We start from the raw sequence: 22,555 nt of genomic DNA, 5'->3' as shown, positions 1-22,555 counted from the left end.
TAGTTAAAAAAATATTTAAGAAAAATTTTAAGAGAGTTTTGACAATTGTGAATAACTCTTAAAAGAAAAATTGCTTGAAGTCGGCATTTTTTTTGTCTCCCGGCTTAGAAAAAAAACAAAACAAAAACAAAAATTGTACGAGATTAGAATTTTGCTTTTGGAAACGAAAACAAATGCCCTCAGGTGCTGGGGTGCCTCTGCGGACACACTGGACACACTCGGTCGGGAGCTGCTTTCCTCTGACGCCCCGTTTTAATCCACTGGCATTACTCCCTGCACTTCGCTGAAAGTCAGGGAGTGGGTGGAATCGGATCGGTTTTCCAAGACAGGCAGGTCAATAGCCTTTACCCAAACTACACGGGAAAGATTACGCAGGGACAGATGGGGTCCCCATATCTACAGGCCTTGAATCCCCTCCCGACCTCCGCTTTCCAGATCCCCCCCCCCCCCCCCAGAAAGGCGCTGCGGACGTGTTTGCTGCCTGCCAGCTCCATCTGCAGCCTCCGAAGTTTGCTCATTTTAAGCATGGCGGGTGGGGGCAGGGGCGGAGACAGTCACTTTACGAGTTTCTCTTGAATCTTCGCTGGACTTTGCTTAGATTTAGAATGTTCTGGCATCTCATAGGTGCAATTATAAAAGATACATTCATAAATTCAGTAAAAAGTCTGTATTGGGGTTAATGTTTTGTCCTAGTGGTGAAGATAAGGATTTTGTTTGTTTGTTTTGAAGAGCAAGATGACAAATGTTTTAAAGTGCCTTAGACGTCAACTGCCTTCTGTGGAGTGACTAGGTTTCTAGAGGGAAGGTGGTGGAATGAAGGATAAAGGGTAAAGGGGTAGGACACAGAAAGATGAGGAAGTTGCTGGAAGAAAAAGGAAGGAAAGGGCAGATATGCTGGCCCTGGAGTTGGGCTTGGGAACCCTGGGGGGCTGGAGACCTCTCCTTACTTAACAGAGGACAAGACAGGTTCAGCTTGTCACAGCCCCTCATCGTTTTCACAACAACCAAAGCATTGTTTATGCTTTAGTAGAAGTCACACATTGCTTCTAACAGTGAGCAAGGATGGAGGTCCGTGCATTATGTTTGGGAGCGGTTCAGATGAGAAAATGTGTACCACCTTAAAAAACTGGGAAAGCTAAGTGTGATAACCAAAGGACGTGTGACAGATTGCTTTCATCTCCTCTGTCCTGTGTTGAGCTGAGGAGTTGGTGTAGGACTTGAGCTAATTTAAAGACATTTTGGAAGAGCTATGATAAATCAAGTTGTGAAACATTTGGCTTTTGAAGGTTTAAAACATGCATTTTAGTCAAACGCAGGTCTTTCTGGCATTAAAAACAAGTAGGAAATGAGAAAAAAATTAAAACCAGAAGACTTGAGAAGGTGACAAATTGAAAAGCATTGTAGGAGACTCCTAAGAAGCATTTTATATGAAAGAAGCACTCTGAGCCTTAAGAGCTTATGGTCAGTTTATAAAAAGGCTCAAAAGATTTGGGGAAGGGGCAGACAAGAATAATCTACTTAAAAGACAGTGCCATGGTTCTGAGATCATGAGATTGTGTGTCTCCTTCTTTTCTCCCCCTTTTCAACTTCCTTCCTGTTTCTTTTCTAGCCTTCTCTTACCTCTCTTTCCCTCTCTTTTCTGCACCCCCAAGGTATGTAAATGGTTTTTGCCTTAAATTCTTTGTAAATGAATTGTAGAAGTTTTCTCAGGGTTCCTAGTTGGAAAAGCCTTCTATAGAACTTGAAAGGCTGATGTCCCTCTCAGGAAATGAATGAATTGATAACCTCTGACACCAGTGACCAGTCTGGTGAACCCTACCTTAATGCTTTGAATACTGGAGGCCCCTAATCAGGCACAACTGTGAATCCCATAACTGTACCATCCAATGTGGTTCAGCAGTGGTGTTTCTACTTTACATATACTAGCAATAGATCTGAAATTTGTCAAATTTAAGAAGACAAGGACTCAGAATCCACTTATTGTTGTTTGAATTACTAGTAAATTCTTAAAAATACAAAACAAATTTGTAGATAAAATGTAACCCACCACAAACAATCCAAAATTTACAAGCCTGTTAATTTTATGATACTTTTGCATAAATAATAGCATTATCTCAATTTACGTGAATGCTTTTCAAGGTTATTTGATATTAGAATTTTAAAAATGTAATTTAAATTACAAAAAATAACATTCAGAATTATAATATATATTGTAACAAGTATGGTAGTAATCCATTTCTATCATTAAAATACTGTTTAGTAAATGCTTTGTTAGCAAACAACCTCTTCAGAATGTGGGACTTGTTACACTTGGAAAATTGTTTGGATTTTTAGTTTTTTTTTCTCTCCACCAGCTGGCACATTGTTATCCTTCTCAAAATAAATAAAAGCTTGCCTCCTTCCTGAGAACAACAAAGGAAAGAAACTGACGAAAAAAATCTTTCCTAATTGATCAGTTTTGATTGACACCACTTATCACAAACAGCTGAAAATAATTTTTTTATGCACTGATTATTTTCGGATCTGAGCCAATTAGTTTAAATTTATTTTAGTTTTTCAGTATGAGAAGGGGTGTTAATAGGTGTACGTGGATTTTTCATAATCCCAACATTTTAATTTGTGTGAAGCACTGTTAGAATGTGGGCTTGCTTGGAGAGATGGGGTGAGGGGGCGCAAGCATGGTGGGGGAGGGTCAGCGGGTAGCTTTGAAGAAGGGAAGTGGTATCTACAGTTTTTCTGTAAACTGCTTGTTTAAGAAAATGGGGGATGGGGCAGCAAAAGACTGGTAGAAGCTTTACAGTGTTTCAAAGCAGGTAATATTTTATATTTTAAAAAAGAATAATTTCTAATAAATATGTAATATTTTTGAAATATTCGATAAAGTGATTAATATTGTTATAAACATGATAAATCCAATTTGAAAAGCAAAAAGTGTTTTGATTCAGGGGGGCAACAGGAAGGGACGGGACGAGCCCACCACGTCATTACAGTCCCCCCATATTTGACTGTTTTGCTTGCTGGCATAGACTTCCAAGATGTCAGAGTCCAGTTAATATTACACCGATTTACCTTTCCCATGTGCCCTCTCCCCACCCCAGCAGTGCAGCCTTTTTCTCCCGCTGTCGCCTTCCCATCCCTCTCCACCTCCTCACACTTCTCCCCTCCCCCTCTCCGAGTCTCCTGCTCTTGGGGAACAATCACCACTGATTGAGGTTCTCTCTATGTTAGGCTGGAAAACTGGGCTGTTATTTAGGAAGTCATTAATCACATCTCCTCCCCCGGAAAGAGATGGCGGAGAAACCTGTGAAGTACAATTTCTTACTATACCTCTCGAAAATATTCTGAAACGAACAGCACTATTTGATAGGAAATTAGTAGTGATTTTTTTTCCCAGTAGGATTTTATTTTACATTTAAAAAAAATTTCAGGTTGGAATTAGGTGTGCTTTTGCTTTTGGTAGGTTTATGTTACCAATATTTTAAGTTAATGGTTAATGTAATTAAGTTTAAATTTGGGCTTAGGAATTGCATATTTTCATCCACTAATGAAATATTAAATTAACGTCCCTAAGGCGGTTTGGTGTTGTGGAATAACCTACTGCCTGTGGTGTGTGTGGGGAATCATAACGTCAGTTGCTTTATTTCAGTGGCTCCCCCTATGAGATTAGAGAGGCTTGTATGTGGAGCACGCGTGTGCAAATACCGACTGTCGCTTTCTAAACCAGCAATTCACAAGGACCCTTCGTTGTGTTTAAATAGTACAAAATTAGCATTCTGATTAATCATAAAGAAGCGTCTCAAATTGTCTTTAAGATAACACGTTGGAGTTTTCCGTGCTCATTCATAAATTATTTTGATGTCAGCACAGATGAAATGGCGATTGGTTATCTCTTCCTCTTGCCAGCCCCTTAAGGATCCGAGGTGAAATTAGTAGCAAGAAAGCATGTAATTGACAAAGTCACGTGTGCTCAGGGGGCCAGAAACTGGAGAGAGAAGAGGAAAAAAAATCAAAAGGAGGAAAGCACATTAGACCATGCGAACTAAATTTGTGATCGCACAAAATCAAGATGCTAGACGGATGCTGAAGACCACTCCGGTCCAAAGGGAAAGTTTTCATCTCTCGAGTGTGAAGCTGAGGGCCGGTGGGGCAACATGGCCGAAGGTTAATTTTCTTTTCTATTGTTTTACTCTGATTTCTTTCTTCTTTTCTCCCCTGCTTCTCCCCACTACCCAGTTTCTCACCCCTTCTCGCCTATCCCCCTTTACCCTAATAACTGGGCATTACCTCCCCACCCCCTCATAGTACCATGGGGCTTCGGCAAAAACCTATTGTTACAGATCTCCAAAATGTTTTGTACCGCCCACACTGATTCACAACTTGAAAAGCTTTCAGGGGGCTATTGTTTGATTGTGTGCGTGTGATTGCGCGCAGTTTCAATTAGTGAGTCCAAGAAAACTTTTATACACCTGCCCCCTCCCCCATTTTACCCTAACTTTAATTGAAAGTTAGGGGGAGGGGAATGAATGCACATTGCAAATAACCCGGGATTCCCTCTGCCCGCATGTGCATTAACCACTAGCCAACCGTCCTCAGGATTTCTCTTTTCCTGTGTGCTAGAAAAACCAATCTCGCTGAAAAATTGCTCTGTGTAAACTGGAATAGTATTAGGTCAGCAGTATGTGAGTGAAGTGGCCCCGGCTGTAACTGTAGAATGTTACCGAGCAACGGAGATAGATGAGAAAGTATTCGGATGTACAGAAACGTGGAAGCTGGTGTGAGCGATGCAGCAGTGTGGCTTCCTCTCTGCCTTTGCTTTTAACCCTTTTCGTTGTAGATAATTTTAAAGAATATTTATCAACTTTTTGTTTTCTAGCTTCTCTTTCCACAAGATTTTTTTTTTTTTTTTGGTTGCGCATAGTGTGGAAATGCAGACTAACTGACTTTTTGTGTTATTCCATGTCAGGCGGGGCAAGCAAAGGTGAAGAGCCAGAAAAGCTGCCTGAGCTGGCAGAGGAAGAATCCCAGGTTCTGCACGGAACTGGCCACTGTAAGTGGTTCAATGTGCGCATGGGATTTGGATTCATCTCCATGATAAACCGAGAGGGAAACCCCTTGGATATTCCAGTGGATGTATTTGTACACCAAGTAAGCCAGACTTTTTAATCCCCTCTTTGCCCGGATCCATGTGTGGGAGTGTGGGAGTTGGTCTATAGTTATGTAAATAGATAGACATAAAAATGTGCTTTTAAGTATATTGAAAGATGAAAATATTAGCTAAAATCAGATGATTGTCCAGATTTTAGGGCATGTGTATGTTTCACTGATTGGACTTAGGTTGATGTTATTTAATAAATCTTCCCTTCATTAGACAATGAAATCTCATTTTTCTAGCACCCAATATTATTGGCGTCATATTGCCTGTGCCTAATGAATGAATGGGAAATGCAGGAAAAAACTTCCCTGGATCCTTGACAGTTCTCAAAAAGTCAGATAATTTGCTTGTTGTAAGAAAGTGTAGGTAACCTATTTCAGATGCCGCTAATGACAGCACCACCCGTTTCATCACCGTAGTCATTTGCAAGCTTATGTCAAGATAAGTTGGTTTTACAATAAAGCAAAATAGGAAATCGATAATGAAGAGTGGATTTGAAGAAATGCCAGAAAAGATTCTTGGTAATCAAACTTTTTAGAACTGTTTCCTCTTAGGTCATTGATCCAGAGATACTGTCTCTTTAAGAGACTGAACTTAAGAAAAAAAAAAGTAGCCAAAGGCTGTTTAAAAATTGATAGTTGGTTACATGGTAAAATTTTTAAAAATGCATAATACCAAACGGAAGGTCATCGTTTCCCATTAAAAAAATTTCGCCAGGAAACAATAAATACCCTTTGCTCGTAAATCCCTTTCTATTAACTAATTGCTTCAGAGTGGGGAAGAGTTTACAGTTTGCAAGTGAAGGAAATAAAAATTCTGTAGTGAGGTCATGGACTTAAGAGACTTACGAGGAAAGAGGTTTGTTTTGGTTTACTCTCTAAAGTAAAAGAAACTGGGTCGATTTTATATTGCTTGTTGACTAGTATGATTCATGTCTGAAATACTGAAATTACTGGCTAAAAAATTTGACATTGTGTTATTTGTCCTTGGTAACATTTGTATCACACTCCCCAAGGAAGATCATTTTAAATGATCATTTTAATCCATACCAGGCAGAACCTAGGAACCCATTTCCTTTAATCTTCTGTGCTCTGGTGCTTGGTAGCTTTCTGATTTTACTGTGTGGTTTCTATTTTCCTTTCCTATAGGCCTGGCTCTTCTTATTTCTGTTCACAGTGGAAAGATAAACATGATCTGTGAAATGAAACAATCTAAATAGTAAATAGGTGCCTGAATCCAGCCTGCTCAGTACATATGCTGCTGGAGTTTTAAAATGCTTAGATTGAATAACTAAAATTGATAAATCTATTTTCTTGGGCTCTTCTTCCCCTTTGAACCTTTTTTAGATTGTTAAATTGTTTTTTACGATGTCATAAATTTGTTTTATAGATGATAAATGAAAAAATAGCACTTTTTTCTTTGTTTCATCACACTTGTTAGAATTTGGTTTTATTTCTTTGGGTTTTAAAATATATTTTAAAAAGAAATAGAAATATACTAAAATAGTAGCCATTTTATTAAGCAGTGTTATGCTATGAAGCATCCCCTTTAAACTATTTAATAGATATGTTATTAACATTCCTATATACATTGAATTAAACATATATTGCTGGGAAACTTAATATATCAATTGCAGTTTCCATAGTAAAAACATTGATTCTTAATATTTCCCTCATATATCTCTACATGTGAAAGGACATTACTTAAATGAAGGCTCTTAGCTTTTAAAATTGAGATGGACAAATAAGTTACACATTACATGAGTTATTACTTTGAAGAAGACAGAATTCCTGCTGATTTTAGTCAGATAAATTTAGATGGTTGTAAATGCAGTATTTAGGGACTGTGAACATCCCTGTACAGTCAGGTTGTGGTTTAGGACTATTATAATATTTTAAAAATACTTTTTAATCTAGCCATTAATTTTAATTTATAAGCCTTTTTAAATGCTGTGCTAGTTTTTATGTTAAATTTCCTCCATTATATTTTATATTAGTTTGCTATAAAGAATATGTGTAAATCATAATTAATTAGAAATTTTAAATGTTCAGCTGTACCAGTGTTCATGAAGTATTTATATCAGGTTGGCTTTTTAAAATAGTTTATTATTTTTGTGTGTCTCTGGGTGATGTGTGTATGGTTGTGTGTGCTGAGTTGCTCTTGTGGAGTTGGTTCTCTCCTACCTTGAAGGTATTAAGCTCAGCTTACTTAGCTTGAGGGACAAGTGCTTCCCCTGGTGCACTATCTTGATGGTCTTGTTTGTACTCAAAGAACATGTGCCATAGTATTTCAAGCACATTTTTAGTCTTATGTATTTGAGGAATCAAAATAAATGATTTTAAGGGTCTTTAATCTTTAAAATTGATGCCAAGGGACCCAAGAATTTTTCTTAAAGGTATTTTCTACAAAGACATGTGTATCTTCTTTATTTCATAGCAATTTTGTTGTTTTGATAGGCAGTTCTTTGTAGTAAATTTTATATGTAACTCTGTAGATTAGTTATATGATTGTATTTAGAATACAATGTTGATATTAATGTAATTATACTTGTAGTTCTTGTGCTATCTAAATCCTGAAGTTGGACATGTTCATAGGCCTGTGCTTCCCCTGTCTTTAGATAACGTGGGCAGAAAAAGTGAGATTTAACTGTTGGAAGATTGTGACCATTGATGGTTTAAAATAACAATCTTCATATGATTTCTACTGTTAATATCTTTTAAGTGATCATGTTTTTATGTTTAGAAACCTATGTATTCTGACTCATGCTAATAATGAATCATTAATGATGTTCAGTAACATTTTATAAAGAACTAACAGTGAATAACTTAAATTTGTGAATTTTGTCATATTTCATTTCTTTTAGCTTATGCATGCTAGGCAAGCATTTTGTTACTGAGCTCTGTATGTCCCCCTCTCATAGCAATTGCTCAAGAATCTGATGCAAAGAACAAAGATTTGTCCCAGTTGAAGTACAAGGTCAAGGGTCTTACCAAGAAAATTCATCAATTAGAATACAATTATTTTATAAGTACTAATAACTAATACAACCCATTTTTAACTTCAGCTTCAGGGGATCAGACATTCTCTTTTGGCATGTGTGTGTATGTGTGCATGCATACATAAATAAAATAAATAAATCTTTTTAAAAACCTCAGAAAACATTTGAAAGAATTAATAATATTTAAGCCTGACATGATGATGCACACATTTGATCCCAGAAGAGACTCTCTGAATTTGACATCAGCCAACATGTATAGTGAGATTCTGTCTCAAAAGAAACAAGCAGAGTTGATATTAATATATGAAGACATTTAATTCATTGTTTTCATATTTCAGAGCCTTTCCTAATATTATATTGCTAATGAATCACATTTAACTTTTGTCATACTTTAGCATGATTACATTTTTCACATGTTGAATATATGTGATTGTTTTCAAGGCTATTTAACTTGCCCTTTACCCTCTCCTGATGTAAAGGATCAAACCCTGGTGCTTGGACACACTAAGCAAACTCTACCACAGAGTTAAGTGTCCAACCCCAAATACCAGTTTTAAAAACATTTAACTGAATGTGGTGGCTTATATTCCCAGAACTAAGAAAGGGTCATCTTAAGCTTGAGGCCAGCCTCACGTGAAACTCAAAAAAAGGGAAAGTTTTTAAAACTTTTACCAAAACTTTATAATAAATTTTCTTGGTTCACCAATTCAGAAAATTGGGGTATGCTACAATCCTTTAGAGCTGTGTAGTTATTTAAAGGCATTTAAAGTAACATTTGGCAAGTTTTTAATGTAACCTGGACGATACTGAATACTACCATTTTGGTTTTGAAATATACTTAAAATTTTAGAAAAATTGGCTGTTAGTCATTCTCATTTTAAATTTAGAAGTAAATTGGGTACCTATTTCAAATATTCTTTTTCATTTCTTAGATTTTTTTTGTTTGTTTTTTTGTTTTTTTGTCTTTTGGTTTTCGGGATAGAGTTGCTCTGTAGCAACTCTGAAGCTAACTCAGGTTAGCTTCAAACTCACAGAGATCCGCCTGCCTCTGCCTCCTGAGTGCTGGGATTGAAGATGTGTGCCACCACTGCCTGGCTGTTGTCCTCTTTTTCTTTAACATGCTGTCTTCTCCTGTTCTCTCCCCTTTTTTTAATGAACCTAGAGCCATGTGCATGCCAAGAAGGAGCTCAAGCACTGAGTATATTCAGTGTGTTAAGCATGTCTTTCTTTAGGAGCAGTTTTAGGTTCACAGCAAAATTAGGAGGAAAGTATGAGAATTTTACACATACCTCCTTTATCCACACGTGTAATCTCCACCAGCAACATTTCATCCTGTGCAGTGCTGCATATGTTAACAGCTGATGAACCTAAGCTAAGCTGCCTTTCGTCCTCCAGGAATTGAGATGAGGCTGAGCCCTTAGTATTGTATGCTGTGGTTATTTTTTTTTTTTTTTTTTTTTTTTTTTTTGGTTTTTTCGAGACAGGGTTTCTCTGTAGCTTTGGAGCCTGTCCTGGAACTAGCTCTTGTAGACCAGGCTGGTCTCGAACTCACAGAGATCCGCCTGCCTCTGCCTCCCGAGTGCTGGGATTAAAGGCGTGCGCCACCGCCGCCCGGCTTGCTGTGGTTATTTTTATTCACCCTTTTAAATGACTGTTCAAAACATAAGAAGACAATACATTTTTTTTTTAAAAAAAAATAACTAAATAGATAACCAACCCTCTTTATCTGGTAATATCTAATATGCCTTTCACTTCCCTCTGAGCTTTTAGATGTCATGGAAATTTAAAAACTTCTTAATCCATATTCAGTATAGTAGGTAAAAACAAGTCTTTGGAAGAACATGGATTTCATGCCTATTGACCTAACTATACTCAGGGGCCAAAGGTGTAAAGAGCCATCTCTCCAGCTTCCATATTGATCATCTTTAATGTGAACATTTTTTAACATATGATAAAATATGTTGTATAATGTTGGTAGCTTAATTTTTATTACAGTGAACTCAAATTTTTAATAATAGTTTTACAAAAAGTAATACTGTTTAATGTATAACAGTTTTATGGTAAGTAATATTGTTTCATGTATTACACGCCTATAGTCCTAGCAGCTTGAGAGGCTAAGGAACGAAGATCACTGGGACCTAGAAGTTCAAGCCTAGCCTAGGCAACAGAATGAGTCCTTAACCAAAATGGACACAAACTGCTGGAAGTATCAGGGTATAAACTGAGGTTTGGAAACAACTTGGCATATAGATATTTTTGTTTTAATAATTTGTTGTTCTGTGGAATTTTTACCTATTTTTCAGATGTGTATAATGAGATTATTTTTCAGTACAAGTTAAGGAAAGATACTATTTAATCAATTTTGATAATGCTGTTAATTATTTAATTATGTGTGTGACAAGAACATATACTAATAGAATGGTATAGACTGATTAAATAAGCCAATATTTAATCTTAGTTTATTTGATATTTGGCAAGGAAGTTGCTTATAAGCTAAGTAGGAACACTAATGTAGTGCTTTATATAGGGATACTGTGAAGATTCAGTTACATATGTGAAAGATTTCATAGTCTGACAAATGGAAAAGACTCAACATTTATTGTTTATTGTGTGGTGTAGTGAGGAAGAATCTTGGGGTGTGCGGGTCTTGGGTGCCACTTGATGGGCTTCAGTCTTTTGGTTTGTCACTCTGGTAGCTACAGTGTTCACATGATTAAAATGTAGTTGGAACAATTTCCTATTTTAGAGAGGTAAACTTAATTCCATTGAAGTTGACATCAAAGCTTGTAAATAATGCCGGATTATAGTTTTGATCTTTATTTGAGCACTATGTTTTTCAAAAGATTTTACACTTATGTTATGAATGTTATATTTTTGTTTCATTACTGGTTTTGAACTATCATTTTATATATTCACTAACATCTATGGATCCCACCCTCCACACACGTTTTAATGAGCTTTGAAATCTTTGACAAATTGTATAAGCAACACTCCCTCATAGACTGGGCATTGTCTTCATTTCATGGAGTCCTCTTTTGCCCATTTGTAGTTACTTGAAGAGGTTCAGCTGATCAATTATTGATCTCTGTTGTCTCTTTTTTTAAAATAACTTACTTGTTTTTATTTTATTTGCATTGATGTTTTGACCTCATGTATGTCTGTATGAGCATGTCAGATCTTGAAGTTAAGACAGTTGTGAGCTGCCATGTAGGTGCTGGGAATTGAACCTGGGTCCTCTGGAAGAGCAGTCAGTGCTCTCAATCTCTGAGCCATCTCTCCAGCCCTCTCTATGTTGTTGTAACTGACTAACTGATCAGATTCCTTTAACCTGTCTCAAATAAGACAAATATACATATATATGTATTTCAGTATCCTTTGTCAAATAAAATAAAATCCATATTGACTTCCATTTTTTTCATAATTATTTTTCTTTAGTAATTTCAGCCTGCCTGAAAATTCTCATCACACGAGGGAAAGGTCAGTTTGTATTCATTTTACTGATCTTCCTCATAACTTTTCCGTACAGTGTAAATTCATGGCTCACCTCATTAACGTGACTCAGGTTATGATTCATCTTAATCATACTGAACTAAGAAGATTGTGTTTTCTTGTCACAGATATGTATTTACTTTAAGAAAATGAATACCCTGCATGGTGGTAGGAATTTGAGTAGGAATGGCCCCATAGGTTCAGATATTTGAATGCTTAGTCCCCAGGAAGTGGCATGATTTAGAAGAATTCAAAGAATTAGGAGGTGAGGCCTTGTTGGAGGAAGTGTGTCACTGGGGGCTGGAGAGGTGGGTTAGTAGAGGAGAGTGCTTGCTATGCAAGCATGAGGACCTGAGTTCTGATCCCAGCACCCTCTTCAAAAGCCAGGCCTGGTCATGTGCACTTGGAAGTGCAGTTCTGTGAGGTATCTTACTGGCTGCCAGCCTAGCTCCAGGTTCAGAGAAAGACTGTCTCAAAGAAGGGGACCATTGACATAGCAGCACACCTCAGATTCTTTCCTGGCCTCCACATGTTCACATATATGCCACACATCTGCTACATCCACACACGTACATTTGTCACACTTTTCAATAAGATTTCATTATTATTACTCATAAAAGATGAAGGATTTATTTTTTCTTGTTTGCCATTCATTTTGTTATTTATAAACTCAAAAGGCTCTACTAATTTTATTTGGGAATAACTGATAGAAAACAAATCTTAGGACAGGCATATTAATTCATATTAATTCAATTGCAAAGCTGAGGCAGGAATATCACCAAGTTTCAGGCCTGTCTTGGATACCATCCTGAGATGGTATATGGTGAGTTCCAGTTGAGTCTGGGTTACAGAGTTAAACCCTGATTCAGAAGCAAAAACAAAACAAAAAAGTAAGTCTTTTTTTTTTTTTTTTTTTTAATCTTTTTAAGCTAGATTGACGGGCTGGAGAGATGAGATAGCTCAGTACTTAGGAGCACTTGTTGCTCTTCCAGAGGTCTCAAATTTGTTCCCAGACCCACATGGCAGCTCACAACTTTTGTAGGTGCTCTGACAGATCTAGACGTCAGGTCAAAAACTCATCACACACGCTTAAAAAATGAGTTAAATGTATTGTTCTTTAATAGTCTTTTAAAGAAGATTTCATGTAGAGAAACTTGCTCTTGCCAATTTATTGTGGCACTAGCAATATACCTTGTTTTTACCAGTTGCCTTTTAAGTGTTTTGTTAATGACATTGTACTTTTAAATGTCAAATTTAGCATAAATTTGTGACTCTTGTTAATCTTAAAGTTGTACTCTATTTAAAATATCACTCCAAGATGTTAATTTAGATTTATAGTTTGTGTTATAGGATATAAAGATTTCATATATTTTTCTTTTCTTTTTTTTTTCTTTTTTGGATTTTCGAGACAGGGTTTCTCTGTAGATTTGGTGCCTTTCCTGGAAATAGCTCTTGTAGACCTGGCTGGTCTAGAACTCACAGAGATCTGCCTGCCTCTGCCCAAATGCTGGGATTAAAGGCGTATGCCACCAACCGCCTGGCTTCATGTAAAATTTCAAATGACTTTTACTATGGCCAGACTTTCCTTTTCTTCACTTAGCAATGAATTCCTTCAATTATTAACAATAATGACTAGAATGTTTATAGATCCTACAATGGCTAAATTCTTTCATCTTAACATACTTCGAATGAATTTTCTTTAGGTCAGTCAGTAATGAAGGTGTGGCAACATAGTTGTGTCTATCACTTTAAATACTTAAATCAGTGATAAAAAGTTTAGATAAGCCTTTTCTCAAGTATGCTTTCAGTGTAATGTAGAAAAACTGTTGCTGGCAAAATAATTACGCATTTCCGCAACTACTTTAATTAGATCCAATTTCAGACACATACCTGACACAGTTGGTTCACTGTAAATCATAAATGTTAAAAGTGAATGAGTCCTTTTCATTTTTTAAAAAAGTTTCCTTTTTTTAGAATTTGTTAAAACTATAGCAAAAATTAATTCATAGTGTTGACTTTACTTTTACTAGGATTTTGATGAAAAGAATTTAGTTGCTTACTAAAACTAGGGATTTACACATTTCTCCCTTTTAGCTGTTTCCTCCCCACACCATTGAAAGTTTTGAATGGTGAGGAATTTGTGCCCTTTGGCTCAGGTTGCAGACCCTCTTGATTGAGTCAGAGAAGCCTCTGTCAGGACTATTCTTTGCTTATCTTTTCTTGGGGTTACTTGTAAATCCTGCTTTCTGTTCTAGGAAAAATAAAGTAAAAACAAGCATAAAACCACGCTTTCTATAGGATTTATAGAAAGCCTTTAGTACTGAATAGTAGTTGATGGTTGATTGTGATATTGTGTGAATTAATTTGCTGTCTTGTTTCATTGAGTTGCAGTTTATTTGATGTATATATTTTTATTTAAATAACTCCTATTGGCAGTATAAACATGTTGTAGGATATTTGCACCTTTGAAATGTAGTGACAACTTTTGAGAAAATTGAATTAGTTAATTTGGATTATAAAAAGGCCTTGATATTTTTGTGATGTATTTAATTTCTAGCATTTATCCTGACTCTTTAAACTTTACGTAGTCAATATGTTTATGAACTCTGCCAATAATGGTGCAAAGATTTTACATCTAGACTCAGATTTAAACAAACACAAAACACTTTGTTCTTATCTTAATATTCCCTAAAAGTATATAGCTCTGGTTCCAGACCTCAGGACCACCCATTACCCTGGACATTGGATACTCCTATTTACTCAAGAGGTTTGTGAAGTGGCTGTGTGCAGTGGGGGATGGGTGTGTGTCTGTGTAGAGAACCACAGTTAGATGATTTTAACAACAAAAGCATCAACATTTTTTATCAGTGCTTGTTGTATTCATTTTTATGTTCTCAAAGCTTCTAATGACTCCTTGTAACCTTGGTCCTCACAGATTTCTAGCTTGAAGGGCCCGTCCATTGGCCTTGGGTTAATACCAAGCTTTTGTTTCTTCCTATAGAAAAGAAAGAAAACTTTCTTTCTCTTCGATTGCTTAAGTTTAATGATTTCTTTTTTAGCCTATCTGGCTGTGCTGAAGTCAGTCTCAGAATGAATGAGTGTCAGAGTTTTTAAGTTTATAGGAAAAGTTTACCTTAATGTACCTCTTAATTTACTTGTTATGTGGATTGATTTATACTTTTTTAGGAAGCCAAAATATTTATTATTGAATAGATTCCTAAAAAAACACCTAAAATATTTATTGTCATTGTGTGTGGGGAGGACGTAAGGCAATGTGTCTGGAGGGCAGAGAACAAATTTGTTATTTGTTGAGTCTGTTTTTTTCTTCCACATTTATGTAGATTCCTGATACCAAACTCAGGTAGCCAGGCTTATGTAGCAAGGGCCTTTACCTGCTGAGCCATCTTGTTGGGTCCTAAAATAATACTTTTTTATTGATACTAGCATATCCATTTTTTATCAGTTATCTCTTGACATTATTTGAAGTTTTTAAATTATAACTGATTTCTCAGAACTTAAGATGTAAGAAGATAAATGTAAAACACATGACAACTTGATACAAATGAAAAACGTATTAGCCATATGTCTGTATATGTAAGATAGTGTAGCAGATGTTTGAGGAAGTACATCTATTTCAACATCATTTCATTTTGGAGTTAAAAAGAGAGTAACTGCCAATCCTAATGTTGTAACTTATTTATGATCTATAATTTACTGAAAGCTATTAAATATTTAGACTTTGAAGCTGTTTTGGTTTGTATTTAGAATTCAGATACTTGAGTTGTATTTTAAATATTTATTATTTTTATTTTTATGTATGAATATTTATGTGCATGTATGTCTGTGTATCACATCATGTTGGACCCATAGTGATCAGAAGAGCATCAGATTCCCTGAAATTTGAATTTTAGGTCGTGGGCCTCCATGTAGATGCTGGGAATTGAACTCAGGTCCTCTGAGGAAGAATAGACAGTATTGAATTGTATTTTAAACAATATCACTATCACCAAATAATGAATGATAGTTGTAAAGCAATAATTTCTTCTTTTTCGTTTTGCTTTTTTGAGACAGGGTTTCTCTATGTAGTCCTGACTCTCTTGGAATTCATTCTGTAGACCAGGCTGACATTTAATTCAGAGATACACCTGCCTCTCTCTCCCGTGTGCTGAAAATAAAGGCATGTACCACCACTGCCTGGCCATGAAGCAATAGTTTCTGTAATAGTTTCTCTCTCTCTCTCTCTCTCTCTCTCTCTCTCTCTCTCTCTCTCTCTCTCTCTCTCTCTCCCTCTCTCTCCCTCCCTCCCTCCCTCCCTCCCTCTCCCTTTCTTACTTTCTTACCATGTTTTGTAAATGAATTCATTCAACTTTTATGTGTGGTTTTTTTTTTTTTTTTTTTTTTTGGTCTGTGTATATATCTGTGTGAGGGACTCAGATCCTCTGGAACTTGAGTTACAGGTAGTTGTGAACTGCAATATGGGTGCTGGGAATTGAACCAGGGACCTTTGGAAGAGCAGTCAGTGCTCTTAATCATCTGAGTCATCTCCTTAACTCCGAAACAATAATTTCTTAAGATGTACCTTTGACTGATTTTTAAAATTTGTTCTTTGTTATTTCTATGTAAGTGGGTAATTTTAAAGATTTTCAAGAATGATAGGATTTTAAAGTTGAATGCATTTTTGTTTTAAGTATTTTATCTTAATAAAATATTCTATTGTTACATAAAATTTTCCTAGCATTTTCATAGACTTGTAGATGTTAAAAGGCAATTATATTTGATTATATGATTTTGTTACTAGCCCATAATTTAGTTAACCAGATTTGTAAATATGACTTTTTATGTGTTTGCGTTGTATTATTACGATAAATAGGAGAGAAAAAAATCTTATTTTCAGTAATATGTTTTATGATATAAGGTAAAAACCACCTAAAAAGTAAGATGAGAGATTGTTACGTTACACAGAGGGCTTATTTAAATGTCTGTTAATAAATGGATTATCAGTCTTAAAAAACTAGGATCTGGGATAAAGTTTGTAATTAATGCATTAATTATGATTCTGCCCTCATTAAAATTCATACTAAATGATCAGTTTTTTGTTGGACATTAACAGTCTTCAGTTTCTATTAATTATATCTTCATATAATTGTGTTACTTCAGTTGTTTTTTTTTTTTAAGATTTATTTACGTTTATCTCGTATAGAGATAGGTGTTTAGAGATGACCCTGAGCTCTGGTTCTCTGAAAGAGAACTCTTACCTCAGAGCCATCTTTTCAGCCACAATGGGTTGGATTTTTTTGTTAATTTTAATCTTAAAACATTTTAGTTTTGGGGGCCACATTCAGTCTTAGTACTCATGTTTGGTGGCTTACAACCACGTACTGACTCCAGCTGTAGTGGTTTTCTGATGACCTCTTCTGGCCTCTGTAGTTACTTGTATGTACACACACACATACACACACACACACACACACACACACACACACACGTACATACACTCACCATACTGATTAATTTAAAATTTCAGTTTTAAATGGTAGATTAAAGGAATTATACAAATTATTAATTCATTTTCTGTCTACCAGGGAGTCATTACAGCCCTGAGTGATGATGTCTTTCTTAGTTGTCTCTTTTCCCTACTCTCAGTCCATTTTGAGAGGGAAGCTTGAGGTCCTAACTCTAAGAGATATTAGAGAAGAGCAGTCTCTCAGCAACTGATGTCTATCTTCAATATGTGTGCCCTTCCTTAGAGAAGAGATGCCTTTTTTTCTTTCTATCTGTCTGTCTGTCTGTCTGTCTGTCTATCTATCTATCTATCTATCTATCTATCTATCTATCTATCTATCTATCTATCAGATTTTCGAGACAGGGTTTCTCTGGGTAGCCTTGACGGTCCTGGAACTCTCTATGATCAGGCTGGTCTCAAACTCGCAGAGATCCATCAGCCTCTGCCTCCTGAGTGCTGAGATTTATAATTTATTTTTGATATTACTTCTTATTGCTGTCAGAAAAAAAGGAATCTATTTTGTATTTTTAAGCCCTGGGAACTCAAATCTAGTCCTTCCTTTTTTTCTCTTAAGCTTTAAATATTTGATTTTTTTTTTAAAGGCTGTGATCAGTGATTTTCTTAACATTAAGGAGAAGGGTTTGTTCTAAATAGGTTTCTTGGATGATCAGGTAGTTTTAAAATTTTTGTACTCTGCTATCTCCTAAATTCTCAAAGAAAATAGATAATGCTTTACTTTGGATTCTCATCATTGATCCTCTAAAGACAATGTTTATGGGTTTAGCATAATTTTATCAGCGAGTCTTTGAAACCATAGACTTATAATAAACAGTTATAGATAGACTACTTCTTTAGAGAGACTGTTTTTGACATTGCTTTTTTTCCTCCAGGATGAGTAAGAAGATGTAGATTCAGTGGCATAAAGCATACACATGATGACCATGCTGTGAGATTCTGAAAGACCTTCCTTTTGTCTATTGTGCTGTAGATATTTCTGCTGAGCATGTCTTCTCACAGACATCCATACGCATTTAGTTAGGTCTGTTGTCCTGTTGACAGTAGTGTGAAGAACTTAAACAGTCTGATCCTGTAATCTTACTGTTAGCTGAAACAAGATTTTAGGTGTCATAATTTATATCTGAAAAATAAGTGATTACATAATGCTCATTCATTTTGCTACTAAGGAAATTGGGATTTTTTTTCCCTCTTGTTTTGGTTCTTAGTCTTGTTAGTAAAGAATTTAGAATCTGACTTGAAAACCTGAGTACAATTTTACTAGAATTTGAGAGAAAAACAACAGGGCCAACAAGCTGTAAATCTTGACAGCTGCCAGGAAAAGGGAAATGGGTAACAGAAGAGAGAAAGGTAAGCCTTTTATTTTAGGGTCTAGAAATGAGGCAGACTTAGTAATGGAGGTCAACAAGCAGCCACATGGTAGAAGGTGAGGGAGAGCTTCAGAGAAGAGTGATACAGTCCAGAGCATCAGGGTAAGCATAACTGTATTCAAAAGAAAAAGATTCAAAGAAGAAAAAGAAAAAGCTAGACTTTGTGTGTCAACAAAGTGAGTAGGGTCTGACATGCTTGGTGGAAGCTTTGCAGGGGCTTGCAAGGAAGAAGGGTTTATGGGAAGGGTGGGTACACTGTCTCATTGAGGGGCTAACTATTCCTCCCCTCTCCTTAGCATGTTTTTAGGTAAAAGACCTTTCGCGTGAGGCGTAGACTCTTGACGAGGCAATTGAAAGTTCCAGCTGGAGTGCTCTTAGTGCTCTTAGGAGGAGACCATCCTATGCTGTCTTCTAATCTTTAGAGCTGATCAGAACCCAGGCCCAGAGGCATTGCCCCACTTAAAGATTGGCAAAGCTGATGTTTGTCTTTCTAATGTCACCAGAGAAACAGAACATAGGGTCTTGAGCTGACATGGGGGAAGGTGTTCATCCTTAACAGTCTCTATAATTGCTAGAACATTTAAAAAATTTTAAGTATCTACATATAGGCAATAAAAGTAGCAAATAGCTAAGTAGATTTATGGTAATACAAAGATTATAACTGTATGAGTAACCTTTTAGTAGAATCAAATTCAGGCAGCAGTTCCCCTCTACCAAAGGAGACATTCGTTATCACTGTCAAAGGGACAAATGGCTATCTATGGTGTCTATTAGCATACCAGAGTGCATGCTAGCCTCCAGGCTCCCTCAGTGTCACAGGTACCTAGCTGGTCTCTCTTACCCAAACCTCTCTGGCTCAGAGGCTTCCCTTCCCAGTTCATGTTCTTTTTTTTTTTTTTTTTTGGTTTTTCGAGACAGGGTTTCTCTGCAGCTTTAGAGCCTGTCCTGGAGCTAGCTCTTGTAGACCAGGCTGGTCTCGAACTCACAGAGATCTGCCTGCCTCTGCCTCCCGAGTGCTGGGATTAAAGGCGTGCGCCACCACTGCCCGACTTACGTTCTTTTTAGAACCCTGAGGTTTTGGCTATGCTCTCCCTCTTTTGTCTTCCTATCTTGGCTCCCTCTTTCTTTGCACTCATTCTCTCTGTCTTCCTCCCTCGTTTGCTCTTACAGTTCTTCTCATGGCCCTGTCCAGTCTGCTGGCCATGTTCAGTCTGTTACTTCCTCTCCCAACTCTGGACTCTTCCAGGTGCCTCTGGCTGTATTTCTCCCTCATATCTACAATAAAAATCTCCCCTTCTGGGGGCTGGAGAGATGGCTCAGAGGTTAAGAGCACTGACTGCTCTTCCAGCGGTCCTGAGTTCAATTCCCAGCAACCACATGGTGGGTCACAGCCATCTATAATGAGATCTGGTGTCCTCTTCTGGCATGCAAGCATACATTTAAGGAATGTTGTATACATAATAAATTAATAAATCTTAAAAAAATCTTCCCTTCAACTGTGCCTTGGTCATGGGTCATGTTCTCAGTTTATACGATGCCCTCCCCCCCACCAGCATAGTTCTTTTTAAAATTGCTTTTATTGTTGAAATAAGACTTGCCATTTTGTAACCTACCACTTCTGTTTGTACCAAGCAGCATTACCGTAAGTCCCCAGTTTCTTTCTGAGTGAGTTGTTCCTATCCTGCGTTTTCCAGCATGAGCCGGGGCAGGAGCAGGGCCCTTTCTTCGAGATATTTATTTGTCTGGAAATGTTTGCTTCCTTCTTATAAACATAAAACTCTGTAAATATTGTGTCATTTGTTCTAACTTCCTCATGTTTTGTTTTCTTGTTTCTTCATTACATAGGTGGCTGTTTTTATTTCTCTTTTTATATTTTAGAAAGTATTGTCTATTTTTTTACACTTAATTTGTTTTTCATTTTGTGTGCATTGGTGTTTTGTTCATGGGTGCCTGGCCTCCTGGAGCTGGAGTTAACAAACATTTATGAGCTGCCAAGTGGATGCTGGGAATTAAACCCAAGTCCTTTGGAAGAGCATTCAGTGCTCTTAACCACTGAGCCATCTCTCCAGCCCCAAAATAACATTTAAAGACTATTCCTTAAGTAAAAATCGTGACAAGATTTTTCATATACATCAGAGGATTGGGAAGAGGAGTTTTAATGTTAAAATGTTTTTACATTTTTAAAAAACTTTTTTCTTTTTTTGAGATTATTGTCAATCACATTTTTTCTTTCCCTTTCTTCCAAATCTTTCCATATATCCCTCTTTGCTCTTTCATTTAAATTCATGCCTTCCTTCCTTCCTTCCTTCCTTTCTTCTTTTCTTTTTCCTAGAGAGGGTTTCTTTGTGTATCCCTGGCTGTTCTAGAGCTTGCTTTGTAGACCAGGCTGGCCTCAAACTCACAGAGATCCACCTGCCTCTGCTTCTGCCTCCTGAGTGCTGGGATTAAAGTCATGAACCACCACTGGCCAGCTTTTGAGCCCTTTTTTCCCATTGTTTTTGTATGCATGTATGGATATGAATATACATGCATATTCCTAAATACAGCCTACTCAGTCTGTTTCTGTTTGAGACTTGCTTTTGCCCAGGTTGGTCTAGAAGTAATAATCGTCCTTCCTCTACATCCTGAGACCCATCCTATCCATGTCCTGAGATTATAGGAGTGTGCTACCACATCTGGCCTAAATTTTAAATTTTCAAAATATTGAATTTGTGTGTGTTTATGTCTGAGTATGTGATGTGAGTACAGGAGCCCACAGAGGCCAGAGACATTTGATCCCTGGCAGTAGAGATAGCTGTGAGCTGAAGAAACTGAATTCAGGTCCTATTCAAGAACAGTCTGCTCTCTTTGACCCCTAACTTTCAGGCTTTTAAGTGGAAATTGTCACATCACATTTTATGTTCTGAGATACACAGGACTGTGTTTTTCTTGTAATTCCTACTCAGAGCATCACTCTGTTGTTCTGGCCAGGGACTTTGTTGGTGGTGTTTCTTTGTTTTGTGACAGAGACTTGCTGTTTAGCCCAAGTTGGCCTTAAACTAAGTCCTCCTGAGTATTGGGAGTACAGTTATGTTTTATGATGCCCACCTTCTCAAAAGTTTCTTGAACCAGGAAAGACTGTTACATTAGGAACCTCTCTATGCCATCCTTGCCTTCCACTGGATTAATGATGTACATTTTTGGAAGCTAGCTAGACTGATATTATTTCAGAGAAATGTGTGGACTCTTAAGAAAACCTTGTATTTGATTTCCTTTTAGCATTACTCCAGCATGTTCATTTTAATTATGCATTGAGTAATAGAGGAAAATCTTCCCATTCAGGACATGGTGGTTTCTGTGCTAGCATTATTAATATTTGCCAAGTAGCATTTTTGTTGTTGTTGTTTACTAAGTCTAAAGTATGTGCAACTTTTTGGAGGAGAAGAAACTATCTTTTTCTCTATCTCTGTCTTTGTGTCTCTTTCTCTTTCCTTTTTTTTTTTTTTTTCTTGAGACAGGGTTTCTCTGTGTAACATTCCTGACTGTCCTGGAACTTACTCAGTAATCAGGCTTGTCTCGCACTCACATAGATTCACCTGCCTGTGGTGATATTCCTGAAGATTAGAGAGGAAAACAGCCACACAGATCAGACATGTAGACCAGGCAGTGGTGGCACACAGCTTTAATACCAGTAACCAGATTAGTTTGCTCTAGAACCTGGGCAGTAGTGGTGCACACCTTTCATCCCAGCATTAGAGACGAATATAAAATGGTAGGAGATGAGTTTCAGTCTCAGTCTTATTCTGGGCATTTCTGGAGACAGGATCACTATTTTTGGACTGAGGTAGAGGTAAGAGCCAGTGGCTAACTGCTTTGCTTTTCTGGTCTTCAGGTTGAACCCCAATAGCTGTCTCTGAGTTTTTACTAATTGTGCTACACCCCCTCTGCCTCTGGAGTGGTAGGATTAAAGGTATGCACCACTGTATTCAGCAAGCACCTAACTCCTTAAAATATTTATTTATTTATTTATTTATTATGTATACAATATT

At 36.8% G+C, this 22,555-nt stretch overlaps 1 protein-coding gene across 2 annotated transcripts in view; it reads left to right on the top strand.

Moving 5' to 3' along the window:
- The first annotated feature begins 4,151 nt into the window (after positions 1-4,151).
- Lin28b (lin-28 homolog B) overlaps positions 4,152-22,555 on the top strand; it is an 81,124-nt gene continuing 62,720 nt past the window's right edge. For both annotated transcript variants that reach the window (XM_038341071.1, XM_038341070.1), the window contains exons 1-2: positions 4,152-4,161; positions 4,964-5,145. In XM_038341071.1, the coding sequence (XP_038196999.1) occupies positions 4,152-4,161; positions 4,964-5,145 (192 nt within the window). The remainder of the gene's footprint in view (positions 4,162-4,963; positions 5,146-22,555) is intronic.

Source organism: Arvicola amphibius, chromosome 8 (genome assembly GCF_903992535.2).
Source record: "Arvicola amphibius chromosome 8, mArvAmp1.2, whole genome shotgun sequence".
Lineage (NCBI taxonomy): Eukaryota > Metazoa > Chordata > Mammalia > Rodentia > Cricetidae > Arvicola > Arvicola amphibius.
This window is presented reverse-complemented; position numbering and strand designations above follow the sequence as displayed.